Genomic DNA, 19,052 nt, shown 5'->3' with positions numbered 1-19,052 from the left:
AGAGAGAGAGAGAGAGAGAGAGAGAGAGAGAGAGAGAGAGAGAGAGACGCAGCGAAGACAGAAGGAAAAAGAGATCACAAGCTGAGAGAGTGTGCCACACGATTGTCTTTGAATCAGCATCGGGCCTTTAGACACAGCCATTTTCTATTCAAAAAGTCTAATGGAAGATGATTATATTCCTCAGCCACATTCACCCGCAGCTCATTAGGTACATATCGCCATTTCTCTCGATCTTGTCTTTTAGCCGGGGTCTCTTGGCTTGGAGACCCCCTTGGGGAGGAAAGAAAACTCCGGACCTTGCACCTGGATGACAAAAACACTTGGGTGACTTTACATAAATTTAGGCTATCTTTGTGAGGTTTAGAATATCTTTTACTGAGTTTATTTTGACCCCCTGTATTAAGGTCTGGTGTTTTCTTGTTCCCCGAGGCCCCCAAGACGATATACGAGCCACCCAGCGAGGCAGTGACTCTTTGGTTTGTGTTGGCTTCGGGACGATCAATGGAGCGACAAGACCTGAAAACGTCAGAGGTCAAGATTATTTACAAGTATTCAGAGTTACTTGTACTGTGCAGTATTATGATATACACAATTATTTGTTTGTTGACCTTTAATTTCTACGCATACAACTAACTAACTTTCCGTCTCCCTTGCATCGGCTTGGGGGGCTTTAATTTCCCCTGCAGCGCATCCAAATGTAAAGGCTCAAACCACACAAGACGTCGACCACCACCAACAGCTGTAGACTCATAATACAAGAACAATTGTATGAACTTTTCCGTGGAAAAAGGTCTTCACGGCCCTCAAGATTGATCGTCGTTTCACTACATGGCTCACAACGTCATGATGATGAAGCCAAGTAATTAAACCCTTCAACTCTAGTTCCACTGACAGATTCCAAGAGGCATCTCAATAACCGTTATTAAATACCTCGCAGACATTACTCTTCTCTTATGAGGAGATTCGAGGGGCTACTCGTAAGTGAGAGAGATCACATGTCGTTGGTTGGCATTCAAGCATTTCTATAGCGTGCCGGGAACCCTTTAATCTCAACGTGCAGCAATGGAATGTCATTCTAATGTACGTCTGCACTCATCGGGCACAATCTAGACTCTGCTTTCCTATCTGATCTGATCAAATCTCCTCGGCTGAAAGTCTCAAAAGTGATATCTTACGTCCTCACGTGCCGTCTTATAGCGGACGGATTATACGCTTTACTCTGGTTGTAATCTCGGATCCATGTCCTGAAAAGTCGATGCGATGCGACGCTGGCTGTTAAGTATTAACCAACGCCAACACTCACATGGAGGAAAGGCTCGAGATCGAATTGCACTCTGGATCGAAAAGCTTCTCTTCAAATTGGAATGTCAAATCTGAGACATCCACGTTTCTCGATTCTGGTGCTGGAAGGGGATAACTTAGGTAGAGGGGCTAAGGGGGAGTTTGTTTAAGACGCTGCGTAAGCGTCACCCGAATCAGCTCTCTCAGTAGCCAGCCTCATTCTTCCATGACCTAGCGCAATTCGACTCAGCGATTGAACATCAACTCGGCTGTTCAATTCACATACAAACAAATAAATGAGTCCCGTTAATAATATCTACCAATTGCTACTGTGAGCTCTAGCATTCTCCCATCGTAGCGTAGTTCCTGGTTCGCTCTGCCCCGGTGGCGTTGGCCTCCGCAGCGACTAAAGCACAGCATTGACCAAAAATAGTAACTTGATCGCGTGTCGTCGTATCGCCCCAGGAACAAAGCCTTGATTCGACAGAGACCGCTGATCTTGAGTATCCACGATATCAAACTCTCCTTTTAGATCTGCCAATCGTGCTATGCCATGCTTGAGTGATACTCCATATGTAACATCATAACTTCACTCAATACGGGAGGATCGGTGGTGTTGCGATATTGGCGTGCTTGATGATCCAACAGGAGACGGAAATCATTCGAGCTGCCCTTTTGGGACTCTCACAAACCACTTACTTGGACTCGGATGCTCACAATCTATACACTGACATATTCACACATCTCACAGTAGTTTCTATCCAGTTCCAAGTAAGCAGTAAAATGGTAGAAACAAGATGGCCATGTTGAAGTGATCAACGCCAGATCCAATTGACCTATATACAACGGCCGAACGTACGTTGTCCGAGCCGGCAGTCGTCATCTAGTTTGTCGTGTGGTTTCCAAAGACCTTCTATAATATGCAAGCCTGCAGGTTCCCAGTGTGAAAGAAAATATCGCAAGACATCATGACCCTAAAATACGCCCTTGAAGTGAAGAAATGTATAAAGTTGACCAAGACCGGCGCACGCTGTGTGTAATGCAATGTCAAATAGACAACGCCAAGAAAGTTTTTTGACATGTCAGTGGCAGCCCATGCATAGGCCAATCCACTGAATGTGTTGATGCGCTACCTTTTATCAAGGTCGGATTCCCCATGAAGGCTTCAATGTGTCTTGCAGCGCTTGTTGGGTGAACACTTGGTCGCCAGGGAGGCGACTTACACGTCCAGCTCCGCCACGGATGGCACCAAGTTGAGCCTGAGACATGCCGCTGCGGTTACTCCTGATGCTTCCAGCGTCGCTCATGGTGTCGGAGTCCTTGAATCTCTTGGGAGGTGCAAAGTCAAGCCCAGTGAATGTGCTCGATTTGCGGAGAAGATGGCTGTTGTACATTAGCTCAAAGTTTATCTGGTTGCGTAGTGACGTGGAACTTACGGGCTGGGGAGAGCGGTCAACTCCTCGAAAGGCGAGACAAGAGTCTGGGCAGCAGGAACGGAAGGCGAGTAAGGTCGTCGCTCGCCGAAGGGACTTTGAGAGCGACCAGCGGCAGTGTCACGGATGGTGTTGGGAGGAGCAAAGTCAGCAGCGTTGATGAGGGCGATGTTATCATCCTTGAGCTTGGACGGAGTTGGGAGAGTGGTCAAGGGTGCGGGTGGTGGAAGTCTCTTCCTGGGGGGTTGTCGGATGCGAGCTGAGGCTGAAGAATCAGGTCGAGGGCCAAGAGCAGAACCAGCACGGGAACGTCCTCCAGGCCCGCTCTGGTAGCTCATACCACCGATAGAACCGTTGGGACCACGAGGACGAGGTCCGGGACGACCAGGACCAGGGCGGCGGCCAGCTGGGGGAGGTGTCATGGCACGGCGAGTGACGGGCTGGGCGTAGGGCATGACGAAGGCATTTGTCTCAGGATCAAAGTAAGCTCCATCACCGCCCATCATGTAGCCTTGGTCAACATCCTCGTAATACTGAGGACCGGGTCTGCCCTGGGCCATTGGGGGCATGGGGGGCATAGGCGGGGGTGCCTCCTTAGTATCCTCGAAATACTCCTTGTAGAAAGAACGGATACGGTTGGCACGGTATTCGGGGTCCTCAGACTCTGTGATCTCATCCGGAGGAAGGGGACGGAATCCAACTGAAAGTCTCTTGTTATCCTGCTGGGGAACTCCTAGGCCTTGGTACTGAGGTGTATCCTCCACGAATGAGGTACGTTGCATGGTGCGACCACGAGAATCGTCCTCATGGTCTTCGTAGTAACTTGAAATGTCAGCCGCGGGGGTGTAGGACTGATAATTGGAACCATCACTCCGGCGGTCGTGAGGGAGAGGAGCGGACTTGGGAGCATCAGGGGAAGTCACAGTTGGGGATTTAGGCTGAGGAAGAGAGAAGTTCAAACCCAGACCGGTGGCCTCATGCTCCCTGGCAGGAGGTAGAGGGAAATCGTTGGCGGGCTCCGAGGAGAAGTGGGGCAACTCAAACTCAGGAGTCTTGCTCCTCACTGCGGGAGGTGGCTGTACGGAGGCGCCGTCATGCTTCTCATCAAAATCGGAGACCACTCCAATCTCAGGGATGATTGGAGCAGGCTGGAATCCATCCTTCTCGTCGAAGTGAGAGTTCGGCTGGTGGGTTGGCGCAGGCGCCTTGGGAGTCCCGAAAGGATCGACCTTGGAGTCGGTGGCAGAGACAGGCGTCTCGGGCAGGGAGTTCATGCGAGATGGGGGCATCTTCATGCTACCAGGCTTGCCAGAGTTACGAGGACTACTGAATTTAGTATTGTGCGAGAGGGAATCCTTGGGATTAAAGGACCGCAATGAGCCGGTCTCGCTTTGCGTGATGGTCGCGACATACTGGTAAGGGTCCTGATTATCATTTCCCAAAGACTTAGCCAACGAGTTGAGCGACTCTCGCGACTCCTGCAGACCGGGTGGCAGCAGGTAGGGCGAAGAGAGGTTCATATCCATCGAGAGCTGACTGGGTTTATGGTTGGGGCCCTTCTCACCCCCTCCCATAAAGAGACTTCGACGGGTAGACTTCTTTCCGCCGGCGCCGTCGAGCCCAAAGTCCAGGCTCTTGTGAGGATCATTGATATCCTCAAGCATCTGCCTCTTCATGTTCTTACGATGGAGGTAGTACAAGAAGATTGCGATAAGAACGATAGGAACCCTACACATAACATAGTCAGCATATCGCGATCCAGTTGACCATCCGAAAACGACAAAACAAAGGCGTGGCTGGTAGCATACACAATGGCGACAACGATGGGAACTACCAAGTTCGTGTTGGCGCTGGCTGCTGCACAACTGTCCGTCGCTTGGCAGTTCTCTCGGGTGACGAGTCGACGAAAGATCGAGGAAGACGATGCGACTCCATTTTTGGAAGCTGAAGAGACATCTTCAATGTTGGTGCGAGGTCGAAGGCGAGCACCTTCGTAATGAGCGATCCCCATGTTGGCGTTATATGCTAGCGCATATACTCAAAGCTTCCAAACAAACGAGAGGTTGATCGTCAAGTGTGAATTCCTCCGCGAAAAAGCGAAATGGGCGTGAGAATATTAAGAATTGTCGAATATTAAACTCCAAGCACAACTGTCATAACCATTAAGCTGTAATGCGATTGACAATGTCGGTAGACGGCTGGCACGCGTCGAGTATTATCGTCTCCGATTTGATACGGTATTCGAATGAATCTGAAATCGTTTTCGTCCAAGGATCGCGAGAAGCGTCAAAGCAGATATTGGGCACCGTAATATCGAGAAGGACAAGACTGGACAAAGACAAAAGCCAGCGAGCAAAAGCGAGTGAGCGAGCGGCTGTGATATTTGTTGTTGTGTAAAGAGAGACTAGGTCATTAAAGCAATAGACCGTTACGAAACGAATGACTCGAGTCTGGCTGGTGTAAACAAGACTCTAGATTAAGCAGTGTTTTATAAAAGAGTGACGAGCCCGCTGGCAGGCAGCTTTGGCAAAAATGCAGAACGATATGATGCTGTCGTCGTCGACCGATGAACAGTTGGAGAACGAAAGAAAGGAACGACGAATGGACGAGAGAAGGAGAGTAGGTAAAGAGGAGGAGGAGGCTAGCGAGTGGGTGGAGGTGTAGGAGTGGAGCACGACGGGAGAGGCACAGGAGTTGGAGCCTCCACCAAGGACAGCCTCGAAAGCCGGTACCTGGAGTGTCATTCTAGGGCCTCAGATGTCCTGCTACAGCGACAGGACTCGCTGTTCTCCCACGGACTAATGCCTGAGGGGCCGTCCAACACAGGCCCAGACAACCAGGCCAGGGGCGGGGGGTAATGACTACTCATGGATCAGGTCAGGTCCCGTCCATCCCAGACAATGAATGAGCCTTGCTTTAGCTAGCATAGCTCTTAACCGATATCCCAATCAGGGGATTCACACGGAGCGAGATGGAGTGACACCAGGTTGAACCCTTGTTCACTTCCAGACCCCTTCCAAGGTCTTCTCCAAGAGAGATTAAGGTGGACATCCTACTGGATCCCATGGAAAGGGTTTGCAACGAGGCCTTGGTCAGAGCAGAAGAAAAGAATCTCGCCATGGAAGCCCTGTACGATGTTCAGTGCACAGGCTCATTATTAGGTCGGTTGCTTCTGGTGAACTAGGCATTGACCGCATTCCCACAGACAGACAACAGTCAACAACAACCAACTCTCTCTCAAGCAGAGCAATCCGAAAATCAATCAATCAATTAACAAAACTCAGTTATCAACCGTTTAATTTCCAAAAAGTCTCTTTTTGCCCTCGCCACCCCGTTAGCGCCCGCATAAAAAACCACCAGTCATATCGAGCAGCAGAGCCCAAAGGGAAGCATCAGCATGCGCCTGTGGGTGCACAACCAGGTACAATCTCGCATAACCCAGGTGCACAATCGACCCCTGACCAGTAAAATCACAAAGAATGCATTAAGTTATGAGCGCTTCATGCAAGGCACGCGAGCGGCAGCCAGGCTAACCCCGGCAATCATGTGGAGGCCCGGGACCAAGACCAGCCAACGGACGTCATGGAACAGCTCCCCTCTGACGAGACCAAGCCCCGAAGAGGAAAGTAAATAAAGGGGGGAGAAAGCCTCCCCGCCTATCCGCAGTGGCGTCAGGGGCTATATCATGTCAACTGAAGTGGCTGCTGCAGGTACGCAGTTGAGAGAGTTCAATAGATACGGAGCTCTATCTATCGAGAACGGTCTCGATGGTCTTGGACGGAGTCATTCGAGACAGTGTCAGTAACAACCCGAGAGCGTATTGTCCTCTCCAGTTACCGGTCAACCGGATGAGACTGTCATCCTGGGCAAGACAAGACAAGAAGACAAGGCAAGACAAGTGACAAGCCACCTGAAATGAAAGCGAAAAAACACTTCTCACTTCGCTAACACAGTCAAACTTGATATCAATCACACCGTCTGTTTCCTGGTTTCAACCCCTGGCTATCAACCTAGCCCAAAGTGGCTGCTCGAGATCGCCAACTCCCTCATATCAAGATACATATCGCCGGTGTCACAAAAGCTGAATCGTTCCCACATCAGAATTCTTGCATTGTGGTCTTGGCTTATCGTGGGTCATAATTTTAACCCTCACCCACTATGCGCTGTCTAGTGCTGAGATATGCATATTGCCCTCATCTCCGTCACCGATATCCTGCTGGCTTATCATTAGTATTCAGCTTGCCTACATATGCACGCACAAACAAAACATTGAAGAGAAAAAAAATCTTAAAATGGCTCAATTTTGCAGGAATTACCAATCACTCGCCTACGTCAATATGGAGCTTGTAATTTTGATTCAGTGACTTCGGCCGCGTGCCATCTCACGGCATATCACATAGATCCGCCGGGGAAGCCGGATGATTTATTATTAGGTAGTTGAGCCGTTCACCAATATTAGTCAGGACGATCAAGCTCCCTTACATCCCAGAGACGAGGCTATCACCACTCTTACCTTCACATGTTGCAAATATGTACTCCTTACTGCGGATTGTTTTGAACTCTGTTTTGCCCTGCCTTCGGCCCGTTCACCGTCATCCTCGCTATTACCATACGAAAACATCAACATTAGGTTTCGTCTGATCCAATGGCGGTCAGTGTTTGACAGGCAAGCTAATAGCTTAACATCCACGGATATCCATAGCAGTTCATATCGGAATCAAGGTCTCCCTTGACCAGCCAAGGCTTCCTCCAGTAATGTCATCTCACTTTTGTAAATCAAGCAAATGATATTTTCACTGTGGGGAAATGCCTCACACCTTAACCAACATTGCTATCCTTGATCCCGAAGCTTTGAAACCGCCATTCATATACCATCCCAGTTATCCCCGGCCTGGCAGTTTCACATATCGATGGCCCCATTTCCCTTCATATCCAGCCCCTCACCCTCTCCGATCTGTCGTGATTTGGTAAAACTCTGGCGCATATTCCAAGAGCCATCCTTTCTCGATCTTGGTGACATCCCGGATGAATATCTTGGTACCCGTCTCCATTGCTTCATGGAAGATGACCCAATCCGCTTTGCGGTTGAACATTAGTGAACTTGGATGTGCGTGAAGGACCATGTTGCCCTCGACGTTGCGAAACGTTCCGTCTGGCTGCATCCTTGCTGCGTGGGCAAAGTAGCCCGATGTAAGACAACGGCGGATCTGTTCTGCTTTTTTGACGTTCGCCTCCGGTGATGCTTGTCCAGCGAGTGTCTCATCTATATTAATGCTGAATCGCTCAAGATACCGCTTTAGTTGAGCTCTGATACTGACTGCTCGACTCATGGACTTGAAGTTGAGGTTGTTCTCATGACAGAACTTTGCTTCTTTTCGTCCCTTTGTAACAAAGGCTTGGTAGGCGTTGAGGAGAGTCAAGTGGTCACCTTCATCCACGGCGAACTTTCTGCGTGATGTCTCCATCTTCTTTTTCTCGCCTTCGTGAGAGAACCATACACTGCCTCCGAGACTGGTCATTGCCGCGATAGTAAGCATTTCGCTGAGGCATCCAAAGGACGGTGCTGCTAGGAGGGTTTTCGCCATCATAGGCTCAACGGCCAACTCGGCCATCCTTGAGCCCATAGGTCGAGTGAGCTTGGCATACTCATCCAAAGCTCCTAGAGCATACAGCAACTCAAGAGCCTTGGCCATGAGTTCAGACGGTGGCGGAGATAGAAAGTCGAACCGCACAATATTGTCTATTCCCAAAGCTTTGAGTTGCAGAATGACAGGTGCCAAATTCGACCTCTGAAGCTCAGGGACATTGGCATCTGGCAGCGATTGGTAACTCTGCTCAGTGTAAAGTCGGAAGCATTTTCCAGGTTTTGTGCGACCAGCTCGTCCAGCACGTTGCGACGCGGCTGCTTTTGATACCGCTGTAGCAGTGAGTGATTCTATGCCAGTCCTTGGGTCATACGCCCTCAGTTTTACGAATCCACTATCCACCACGAAGACAATTCCATCGATTGTGACTGATGCTTCGGCGATGTTCGTAGAAAAGACAACTTTTCGTGTGCCTTCGGGTAGCTTGTCAAAAACATACATTTGCTGTTCGGTAGACAAGCCAGCATATAATGGCAATGGCATCAAGGGACCGTGTTTTGAGCCAAGATCAAGCATGCGCTCGCTGACTGCTTGAATCGCATTGTCGATTTCCTCTCGGCCAGTCAGGAAAACTAGGATATCTCCTTCGCCCTCTTGGGTGTGGATATCAAAGACCACGTCGATTGCTTTCTCAACATAGTTCTCTGCCGGTGACTCCAAGTAGAGTATGTCTATTGGGTATGTTCTTCCTTCGAGACTGACGATGGCCCCGGTGTCATCCTTTTTGTCTGTTTTGTTTGGCTGATCATCACTGCTCCTTGTGAAGAATTCCAGGAACTCCTTAGCTTGGAGAGTGGCACTGCTGATGATGATACGCAGCTCGGGTCGCTTTCGGCGAATCTTCTTCAGTAGGCCCAACAAGACATCAGTGCTGATAGACCTCTCGTGTGCCTCATCAACCATAATAACCGAGTAACGCGTCAGCAATGGATCGACGAGAGCTTCTCTGATGAGGAGGCCATCTGTGAGAAACTTTATCTTTGTTGATGCCGAGGTCACGTCCTCGAACCGTATCGAGTATCCGACTTCTTTGCCAAGCTCACAACCAACTTCTTCGGCGACTCTAACAGCAACGGTGGTTGCTGCGACACGACGAGGCTGAGAAACGTCAGCTTGTGTGGTGACATGGTTTTGTATTTACTTACCTGAGTGACGCCAATGATCTTTCCGCCTGAACACCATCCTGCTCGTTCTAGGAACTGAGGTATTTGCGTTGTCTTTCCCGAACCGGTTTGGCCTATAACAATGGTGACTTGGTATTTTTCAATCACATAGAGTAGGCTCTCGCGATGTTTTGCAATTGGGAGCAAGGCTGCTGGCTTATGAAGAGCTGGGATAAAAGCTGCGTCTAGATCCAGGTCTGCCATCTTGAATTGGCTCAAACAATTTCAATAGATTTAGGACCCTTTTTTCTTAAGATCAACGCAGAGCCTCTCATGCCATCTGTGTGTTTTCTCCTCTAGTTATGCGCGCACAAAACTCAGCTTGTTTGAACACGATTCATTTTGCATGAAGCATTATGGCCAAACTCAAGCTTCATGAGACGCATGAAAAGTTACCCTAGACTTGATACTGCTGTCAGAGCTACAGCCAATCAGAGCAACTTCCCCATTGAGAATGCATTGTGGCGAGTGGGTCAACGTCATCAGCTTCGTGTAGACTGATTGACCCCTCGCGCCTCAACCTTAATATCACAAGCAGGGCCAGGCTGAAGCGAAATCCCCAATTTCCCTGGATATTGCCCATCTTTCAACCGACTTCTAATCGAATCTCGACTGTGAACTCGTGATAACTTCAGACTGACAGTAAATCATACCAACGACAAGTGCGATCAGGATGTCAGCCCCTGGAGAAACGGTATACTACTACTCCTTTCGAGAACTGTCTTAGATGGCTGATGTTAGAGGATTTGTGCTAACATGACTTCTCCTACCAGAACAAGGCCACCGCCGAGAGCGGACCTGAGTCGCCTACTACTGCGCAACCCCTTGATCTCGATGATGATGATGATGTTCAGGAATCTGGCGTCCTCGATAGCAACACTACACCCGCTGCTGCGACCAACACCACTACCACCCAGGCTCAGACTCAGGCACCACCACCCACGAACGAGACAGCGCCTCCTAAGCCTCCCCGACCTGTTTCCGAAGCGCAAAAGAATGAGACTATACTCAAGGAAGCTTTCCCTACTGTAGAGCTGAGTGTTATTAAGGCTGTGTTGAGAGCTAGTGGTGGTCGCGTTGAGCCTGCGTTCCATGCTCTCTTAGGTACGCTTATACAAACTCTGACTAGAGGGCACGATAAACTGATATACGCATAGAGATGACCGATCCTGATGCTGCGCAAAACGAACCCGCCGACGAAGTCCCCCCGCCTCAACCCCCTAGGCCTCAGAACCGAACTCAGATGTCGCAATTGGAGGCAGACGAGCTATATGCACGCCAGCTTGCAGAACACTACGACAATGTTGGTGCCTACGAGTCGCGCACTGCCAACCGAGGTCAAAGACAGGGTCAGCGAGGTCAGGATGAATGGGGCGACGACCGTGAGCACAGCTTCATTGACGATGACCTCCCTGTTATTCGCGAAAACCTACGTAAGGGATTCTTCGAGACACAGGAAAAGGTCAACGGATGGATTACAAACATCAAGAAGAAGATCGAGGAGAACTTTGATGAGAGTGAAGAGCAGACGCAACGACAAGGAGAGCCCTTCCGTCGTCCCGGAGAGTCCAGCAGGCGAAGCGGTGACTATGACCGATATGATGCGGATCCCCAAGTTCTCAGCGATGATTTCGCTGGCATGAAGTTTTCTTCTGATGGAAGTGAGTACTGACACCTGTATTGTTGAAGCAAATGTTGACAACTCGCAGCTCCCGTGAACCGACCCATGGCCAATACTGGCATGTACAAGCCCCCTCCCCCATCGACATCGCCTAAGCCTAGCAACGGCCGACGAGTTGGTTTCAAGGAGGAAACCGAAGAAATCAATATGTATGACTCTTCACCTAGAGTGCCACCCAAGGATGCAGCTCCCGCGAGTGGCACAAGGGGAAGCAAGTGGCAGCCCATGTCGGCGGTTGAGCCAAGCCCTATCGCAGAAAACGACCCCTTTAGTCTTGGAGATAGTGAAGATGAGAGGGAAACACATCAGAAGACCAAGGACGACAAGACTGATGACAGTGAGCGCTTGAAGAAGGCTACTGCTGAGGCAATGGCTGATAGCCTGAGCGAGTCTAAAGACACAGAGGCAAAGAAGAACTAGATGGTGGCAGATTGGCGTAGACCAGTCGTTCAGATCGGAAGAGGGTGGAAGTCATGAAGGCGTAGTCGAGAGTCATGAGAGCACCATAGTCGAAGAGTTTGGTGCCACTCTCGCTGTCATAGCAAACATGGGTGGTCTGTTTATGGTTATAGCTCCGGATCGTACTTCACGACGGTTCAGTAGATAGCATATAGTAGCCTTTCTTTTCCTGGTTTTGCCTACTCTGCTGTCCTTCCACATTGTGCATCATGACCCGTGACTGTTCTAGAGTGACGATATCATGAGGCGTCGGCGCGGACTCGGTGTTCGTTCCTTGGCTTGCATAGCATATCCAGTTCCGTAGGACACACGACGATAAGAGCTCTCACATAGTGGATTTTTGTGTTTGCCCAACCAATGTCAACAGTGACAGGCATAGAGCAAGCCTGAAGATTATTCATTCCTTACTCATGAACTAGGAAACGGAGACGTGCCTCGAGTCGTGCAAGTCCTTATGGTGATGGAGCTGAGATGGGGGAAAATGACATAAGAAATTTCCCAGGAGCTGTACAGTCACTCCCTCTTGAGTCTGGAGCCTCTCGAGACCCCTTGCTCCATGACGTTCCGTCTCGGCTTTACCAATGGAAACAAGGCAGGTCATTGAAATCATTATTGTAACGTAAGTGGAAGAAGTACGCGGAGAAACAGCCGACAGGTCCCGTTGCGATGCACAGGAGACAGGCTCGTGCATTGCATTGCATCGCACAGCTAAAGATGGAGATATGGCCCGGAGCTGTGAGCCGGACCGCCTGTCGCTCGAGCACGGGGTCGGATACGAGACGGTCATTGGATGTGCGGATCGTTCAACGGACGGCTTGAGATTAGCGGATGCTTGTTCGGGACCTTATGCTTGATGGTAGTGTATCTTCCGAATCAGGGCGGAGTGGTGGTGGCTTGTTAGGGGACTAGCTGGGCGGAACAAGTCACCGACTTGAACTTTTGAATTGCCCCGCCATGCTGGTAACTTCGTGGGACCATGAGAGTCGTGATCGAGTCGAGAAAGAGGAGAATGAGCAAGTAAAAAGGAAACCATTCAAGGCACGAGGTCATTTACTGCTTAGACCCAGGGAGTTCAGACGCTATAAACAGTCAATCTATGTCATTTCATGTCCCCGCTTCTTTCTTTTTGGTGAATGGTTCCTTTACCATTTTGGTTGACCGTCTTGTTGCAGGTGCCACTCACTGGGCTGAGCTTGTGCTTTCCTTTACCTTAGAGCATCCATAGAGGGGCAGTTTTTTGGTTCCCATCAAGTTCGTCTTTTGACATAATAAAAAAACACCATCACCGCGACGTTGATTTTATTCTGAAGTCTTCTCTTACCAAATACAATTGGAGGTCTTCCTATTGGAGAGAAGAAATTGTTGTTGTTAAAATCACTTGCCGCTTTTGAACACGCCTCGGATCCACGTCACGTCGACTTGAGTCAACTTACGGGACTCAACAATCTTAGCCAGTCCAGCCTCGTCTCAGTGGACTCCGCTCCCTTTCAAGGCTTGACATACAACGAACAAGGCCTTTTGACAGGCTTGGAACAATCAAGGAATACTATTGATTTGACTACCGGTCTGTGCTTTACTGACTGAGTCTTCGAGAGCAAGTGCCTCGGCTTTTGGTGAGTGAGGATCTCCAATATCGTATCCAATCCAATCCGATTCAACCCTGCCTTATCCTTCACTCTCATGATTCTAGCGAACCCTTACCCATAAACTGCATCTCGTTTCTATATTCACACACTTGGAGGCCACGCTATTCGCGAGCGTTTTTTCGTCAGCACTTCACGCCCTTTCTCACGCCGCTGGCCTAGCCAAAGTGATGGCATAGACTTTGGTCAAGGTACCCCCCCACGTGCCCTACAGGAGTCGATCTCGGACGTTGTCTAAGGATAACCGGGCTGTCGGGTGATGGGTCAAGGTCCAAGCAAAGATCCTGAAGAAACCGGGCGTTTATCGTGTGTGTGTCATTCTATACATGACAGGCTTGTGCAAGAGAGGAAAAGAGAAGTGGAATTACTTGGAAGTGGTTGCTTGCGTTGCTGTGAAGAAACGGGACGCATCCACAGGGTCTCAACTCACACTCCACCGGGGCTCTTCAACAACTCTGCCTGGTCTGGTCTGGGCTGAGCTGATCTTGGTCCGACTTTGACATGCACCTTTAATGCCCGGCTCATCTTTCATGTGCATCTTTATGGAGCTTCTCAAAGACGCCTTTCCTTGCTCTGGTCTCTGTCTTGCTTGACCTGGTCATGTCTCCGCTCCTGGCTGTTCTCTATTTCGTTACCTACCTACCTACCCTCCCCCTCAACACTGCACTGTTGCACATACACACAAAACACACGCAAGATACCACACGGACGCTGTAACTGACACTGAAACTCGCATATTTCAGCCACACATCCTCGCTCACTTCTCCCTCCAAACAGTGATCGCCCAAGTCAGCCATTCCTTGTCACCTATCCGCTTCCTCGTCTGCCCTCTAAGTCACCAAGAGCTCCCGCGGGCGCCCACGCCGCAACATGTAAGATATATCCGTACTTCCTTGCTCGTTTTCTTCGTCGACAGTTGTCCAGCTCGCAGTGGTTCAGGGACCCTTCAAGAGCCCACTCTGAGCTGGAAGCTCTTCGCAGACGAACGACAACTCCGCCGTCATGGCCTGTACTATGAGCGCATAGCTTACTCACATTCTCCTATAGGAAGTTTGGCAAGCAGATCCAGAAGCGTCAGCTTGAGGTGCCCGAATATGCTGCCAGCTTTGTCAACTATAAGGCCCTGAAAAAGGTACGCCCATGTCATTCCCGCCCCTTAACCTTTCCGTTCCTGCCACCGAGAGCCCCGGCGTCCGTCCATCTACCGACTCCGCTGTCATCTCCCACGCTGCAGTGCTCGGTCCACTATCACTTTTTCCAAGGCCCTTACAATCCTTCCTCTTCCAGTTGCTCGGTCTGCATTTCTCAGCTCTGGTTGCCAGCTGGCTTCTAAGTTTCCTAGTCGTGTCCCTGCCCTTGCCCTTGCTATTCCCACTGCCGTTCTGGGCTATCATTCTCCGAGTATATGCCCTGCTTCATTCGCAGACCCCATCGCCTTGGGTATGAAGTATTGCGCAGTCTGACAGTGGCTGGCCAAAAGCAATTCCTTGTTTTCCATTCGCCCTCCCCTACACATCCACGTTTCTTCATCGCCACCATATTGCATTTCGACCAACTCTCGAGACTTCTTCCACTGACACGCTGCCATGTAGCTCATCAAGAAGCTGTCTGCAACCCCTACCCTAACCTCGCAGAACGATGTTCTCCGCTCAGCCACCCCCGTGGATTCCCAGGCCGCTCTCCAGGCCAATAAAGCAACCTTCTTCTTCCAACTGGTAAGTTCACTCTGGTGTTACGTCTTCGTCATGAACATCCCGACATGGTTGCTAAATGAGGAACAGGAACGGGAACTTGACAAGGTCAACGCCTTCTATCTGCAGAAGGAAGCCGAGGTTTGTATCACGTCCGAAACGTAGTAATGACACATGCAGCTAACATACCATAGCTGAAAATCCGCCTCAAGACGCTACTTGACAAGAAGAAGGTGATACAGTCTCGTCATGGCGTCTCTCGGCGCTCAGCCAAGTTCACTACCCTCGAGGAAGGCTTCCAGCAGTTTGCCACCGACCTAAACAAACTCCAACAGTTTGTCGAGATCAACGGTACTGCTTTCTCAAAGATTCTCAAAAAGTGGGACAAGACATCAAAGTCCAAGACAAAGGAGCTCTACCTTTCAAGAGCCGTCGAAGTTCAGCCATTCTTCAATGCCACGGTAATCAGCGAGCTTTCTGATCAGGCCACCACAAGTCTACAAGAGCTTGGTGCTTGGTCGGATGGAATCCAAGTCAACTTTCAGTCAGGGCACGTGGTGACCTCGCAGCATTTCATCGGTACTGATGAAGGGGACGCAGACACACTGCTACTTGATACTGTTATCACAGGAAACCTCGAGTCCCTGAAGGATCTCCTTCAACGGATGCGCTCCGCCAACGACACCGGAGATGGAGATAGCTCGTTGATGGAAAGGCTCACGCGGACCTTCTTGGCAGCCATCTCAGAAGCTCCACAAGAGTCCCTGCGAGTCCTACTCGATACAGGTCTCGTTGATCTCCACTCTTATGATGATATCAATGAGAGAAATTGCCTGCACCAAGCTGCCATCTATGGGAAGCAGTACGTCCTGGAGTGGGGCTTGTCGGTCAATGTTGTTGTGGATAGAACGGATGTCTACGGCCGGGTTCCTCTGCACTATGCCAGCCTTCATGGAAGGTTGGAAATGCTCAAGGTCCTCTTGGACGGTAAGTTGCTGAATGATATTTGGGCGTTGATTTACTTGGCTGACTACCGTGTAGCAAATCAAAAAACCATCGACCTCATTGACCACGACAACTTCACACCCTTGATTCACTCTATTATCCACGGACATCTCGACTGCATCGAACTTCTCCTGGCTAGATCTGCACGTATAGACCCGTTCTCTGATTCCGATCATGTCCCCTTGAACCTCGCTTGCGAACATGGCTCGGTGGCCGTGGTTGAGATGCTGTTGAAGCATGGGGCCAAGATCCTACCTGATGCTGAAGGCCTTTACCCTCAGCATCTCGTAGCGAGAGCTGGCCAAACCTCAGAACTGCTCCTGCTCCTCAAGCAATACGGCGCTGATCTCGACCAAATTGATAAACTTTATGGATGGACACCGCTGGTGCATTCTGCAAGCGAAGGCAATGTCGATTGTCTTCAAGCACTACTCAAGGTTGGGGTCGATGCAAGCATTGTGGATGAGAAGGACCTTCCAGCCATGTACTATGCTGCTTGGGAGGGACACCTTGCATGTATGAAATTGCTAACCCCTTTCAACACACGCCCACGAGCCAGTCCCTTCATGGTGCAGCCTGCCTTGGGTCCTATGGATTCAAGTACTGCGCCTCTGCCCATGTCTCTTGACCCCGATGCGATCCCCGAACTCGAGCTTCCTCCTCCAATCATCCCTCTGCGCCGATACGGACACAACTTCCTCGACACAAAGACAGTTGTTCAGATCTCCTTCGGGGATTTCGAGGAACAGCCCCTTGTCTTCTTCCAGGACGGAAAATACCCTGCGGCTCGCCTCACGATTTCTTCAAAAGTTTCAGATCTTATACCGAAGAATATCATTCTACCTTTCCAAGAAGACACTCGTATCGTATCCTTCCAGGTTGACAACTTGGATACTTTCAGCCTCGATATCGATGTGTTCCCCACATATGGCGCAAAGGTTATTGCCAAGACGGTCGCCCTATCAAGCATCTTCAAGGGATTACAGGGCTCTTCAGCATGTTGTTTGCCATTGTTTGATCCCCGCCTTCGCGCCATTGGCCAGATCAGCTTCACTGTGCAGGTCATCAAGCCATTCCAAGGGCAACCTCTGGAGATTACCGACTTTGAAACCTACTGGAAAGCAACAAGCCAATTCAATCAACCAACGAGCGCTATTGTAACTGGATCGAGTCTCTCTGGCGATTATGTAAGGCTCTTTGTTCAGTATACCAGTGACGGTGTCCCTGTGCTCTGGCCTAGATGGACAATAGCCTGCGGTGGTCTTGATATTCCTGTCTGCCGATTGACTCTGGAACAATTCACTTCTATGACGATCAGGAGCAACAGTCGTGCAGAACTTCCCAATTTGAAGACCAAGTCAGCTGAAAGCATGGCTGAGGTCTATCACATCCTTGCGACGGCCGGCGTGACACTTCAGGAAGCACTTGCTTTACTCAACCCTGGAATGCATGTTAACCTCCAAGTACTGTACCCAACTCCCGAGGAAGAAAAGGCTTTCTCGCTTGGACCTGCTTTGGACGTCAACGTGTTTGTCGATTCAATCCTCACTATTGTGTTCGAGCATGCACGAACACAACGTGCACAGGCTCCTGATGTAGTCCGGTCGATTGTATTCAGCAGCTTCAGCCCTCGACTATGTACAGCCTTGAATTGGAAGCAGCCGAATTTCCCTGTTTTCTTGTGTAACGACTTAGGACGAGAGGAGACCTCAGGGCCCAGTGGAAGGCGCAGTACCTCTATTAAGGAGGTTGTGAGAATTGCCCAAAGCAATAACTTCATGGGATTAATATGCTATTCTCGACTACTGGTATGTTGAAACTGCTATTCTCTGCTTAAACTGTTTGCTGACTGCCGATAGGATATGGTACCGGCACTGGTAGATGCTATCAAGTCTCATGGGCTGGCTTTGGTGACAGACAAGTCATCGGACGCACCGGATGCGAGCCCAATGACTGATCCTTTCCCTCGACCACCCAAGGGTGTTGATGGAGTTCTGAAAAGCCATGGTATTTTGCGTTTCAATGATTCGATAGACATGTAGATGGCTGTAATGAGAAATGCCCGAATAACGACTGAAATGGCCGGGACGGATAGAAAAAGAGGGATCTGAAGACATGCGTTGATCGGATAGAACTATTCATCACTGTGTATTTGCACTTGTTTTACCAACTTAACTAAATGCTTGATTATTATGATTAGGCACCTTTGTAGTCATACTTGAGTGACGACAACTCCTTCTCTGGGTCAACACTGCCCATGACCATCTTTGACACCAGAATAATACCATAGACGACCAAGGGCAGGTATCCCATTCCGGGCCACACGGCTTCGCTTTTTGTTCTGCCTATTGCCCAGGCCATCAAAATCAAAACTAGGCCGAGGCCCAAATTTAGATAGGGCAGATAAGTTTCAAGCGGCGACCTTCTTTCGATGTAACTGAACGAAGTCCTGCGTTGTCGTGGCCTCCCACGAGGAACATACGGCACATCGTCTACCTCGCCCTCATCATCATCGTCAAACACACTGGAAGACTCCCTTGTTGATAATGATGGAGGGCGAGTTGGTCGTGGAGTTTGAGGCTTTGCCCATCTATCAAGGAATGGAATTCCTGATGATGCTGGTGGTTGGTGATGAAGCAAATAGGCCGTAGAAAAGAGAGAGGTTAGGCTTAGAAGAGCGAGAAGTGCTGTAGGAGGGTTGATGAGAGCGGGAAGATAGGGGATGGTCGCCAGGAGGGGTATGGCGAGGAGGAACCGGCGAAACTGAATATCTCGAGCGGCGTTTTCCGCTGCGAGCTGATTGATGTAGTCTTCTTGTTCTAAGAGTAGTGTTAGATGTATATTTTTGGTACTTTGTCAAGACTGCTATGGTATACCTTGTTCATCCAAGGCTTCAGGCTGTGAGTCTGTTGAGTCTTCCTCTGGATAGTGAAACGTGCGCCTCAAACGGGCTGTCGTTCCCTGATACGCAGGCATAATAAAGTCGCTAAGATCCGATGAGAGACTTGAACTGAGGAGAAAATATAGGGCATTAGAATAAGGAACAGTTGA

The 19,052-nt window shown here is 49.8% G+C and overlaps 5 protein-coding genes across 5 annotated transcripts; 2 read left to right on the top strand and 3 right to left on the bottom strand.

Annotated features, from left to right (window-relative positions):
• Positions 1-2,420: 2,420 nt before the first annotated feature.
• FPRO_00365 (uncharacterized protein) lies at positions 2,421-4,725 on the bottom strand (the record flags this gene model as incomplete). The annotated part of the gene is made up of 3 exons (XM_031225471.1): positions 2,421-2,664; positions 2,718-4,442; positions 4,523-4,725. The coding sequence occupies 3 exons, from the start codon at positions 4,723-4,725 to the stop codon at positions 2,421-2,423; spliced, it is 2,172 nt and encodes a 723-aa protein (XP_031076105.1).
• A 2,929-nt stretch (positions 4,726-7,654) lies between these two features.
• On the bottom strand, positions 7,655-9,726 carry FPRO_00366 (uncharacterized protein; the record flags this gene model as incomplete). The annotated part of the gene is made up of 2 exons (XM_031225470.1): positions 7,655-9,457; positions 9,505-9,726. The coding sequence occupies 2 exons, from the start codon at positions 9,724-9,726 to the stop codon at positions 7,655-7,657; spliced, it is 2,025 nt and encodes a 674-aa protein (XP_031076104.1).
• A 469-nt stretch (positions 9,727-10,195) lies between these two features.
• On the top strand, positions 10,196-11,623 carry FPRO_00367 (uncharacterized protein; the record flags this gene model as incomplete). The annotated part of the gene is made up of 4 exons (XM_031225469.1): positions 10,196-10,216; positions 10,296-10,626; positions 10,680-11,183; positions 11,232-11,623. 4 exons carry the CDS (start codon positions 10,196-10,198, stop codon positions 11,621-11,623), a joined length of 1,248 nt encoding a protein of 415 aa, XP_031076103.1.
• A 2,552-nt stretch (positions 11,624-14,175) lies between these two features.
• Positions 14,176-18,043, top strand: FPRO_00368 (putative Nuc-2 protein; the record flags this gene model as incomplete). Its single annotated transcript, XM_031225468.1, has 7 exons — positions 14,176-14,177; positions 14,353-14,437; positions 14,898-15,020; positions 15,087-15,137; positions 15,191-15,983; positions 16,038-17,809; positions 17,861-18,043. Coding segments are annotated over 7 exons (3,009 nt in total).
• Positions 18,044-18,197: 154 nt separating this feature from the next.
• Positions 18,198-18,977, bottom strand: FPRO_00369 (uncharacterized protein; the record flags this gene model as incomplete). The annotated part of the gene is made up of 2 exons (XM_031225467.1): positions 18,198-18,820; positions 18,878-18,977. The coding sequence occupies 2 exons, from the start codon at positions 18,975-18,977 to the stop codon at positions 18,198-18,200; spliced, it is 723 nt and encodes a 240-aa protein (XP_031076101.1).
• Positions 18,978-19,052: the final 75 nt, after the last annotated feature.

Source organism: Fusarium proliferatum (genome assembly GCF_900067095.1).
Source record: "Fusarium proliferatum ET1 genome assembly, contig: FPRO_scaffold001, whole genome shotgun sequence".
Classification (NCBI taxonomy): domain Eukaryota; kingdom Fungi; phylum Ascomycota; class Sordariomycetes; order Hypocreales; family Nectriaceae; genus Fusarium; species Fusarium proliferatum.
This window is presented reverse-complemented; position numbering and strand designations above follow the sequence as displayed.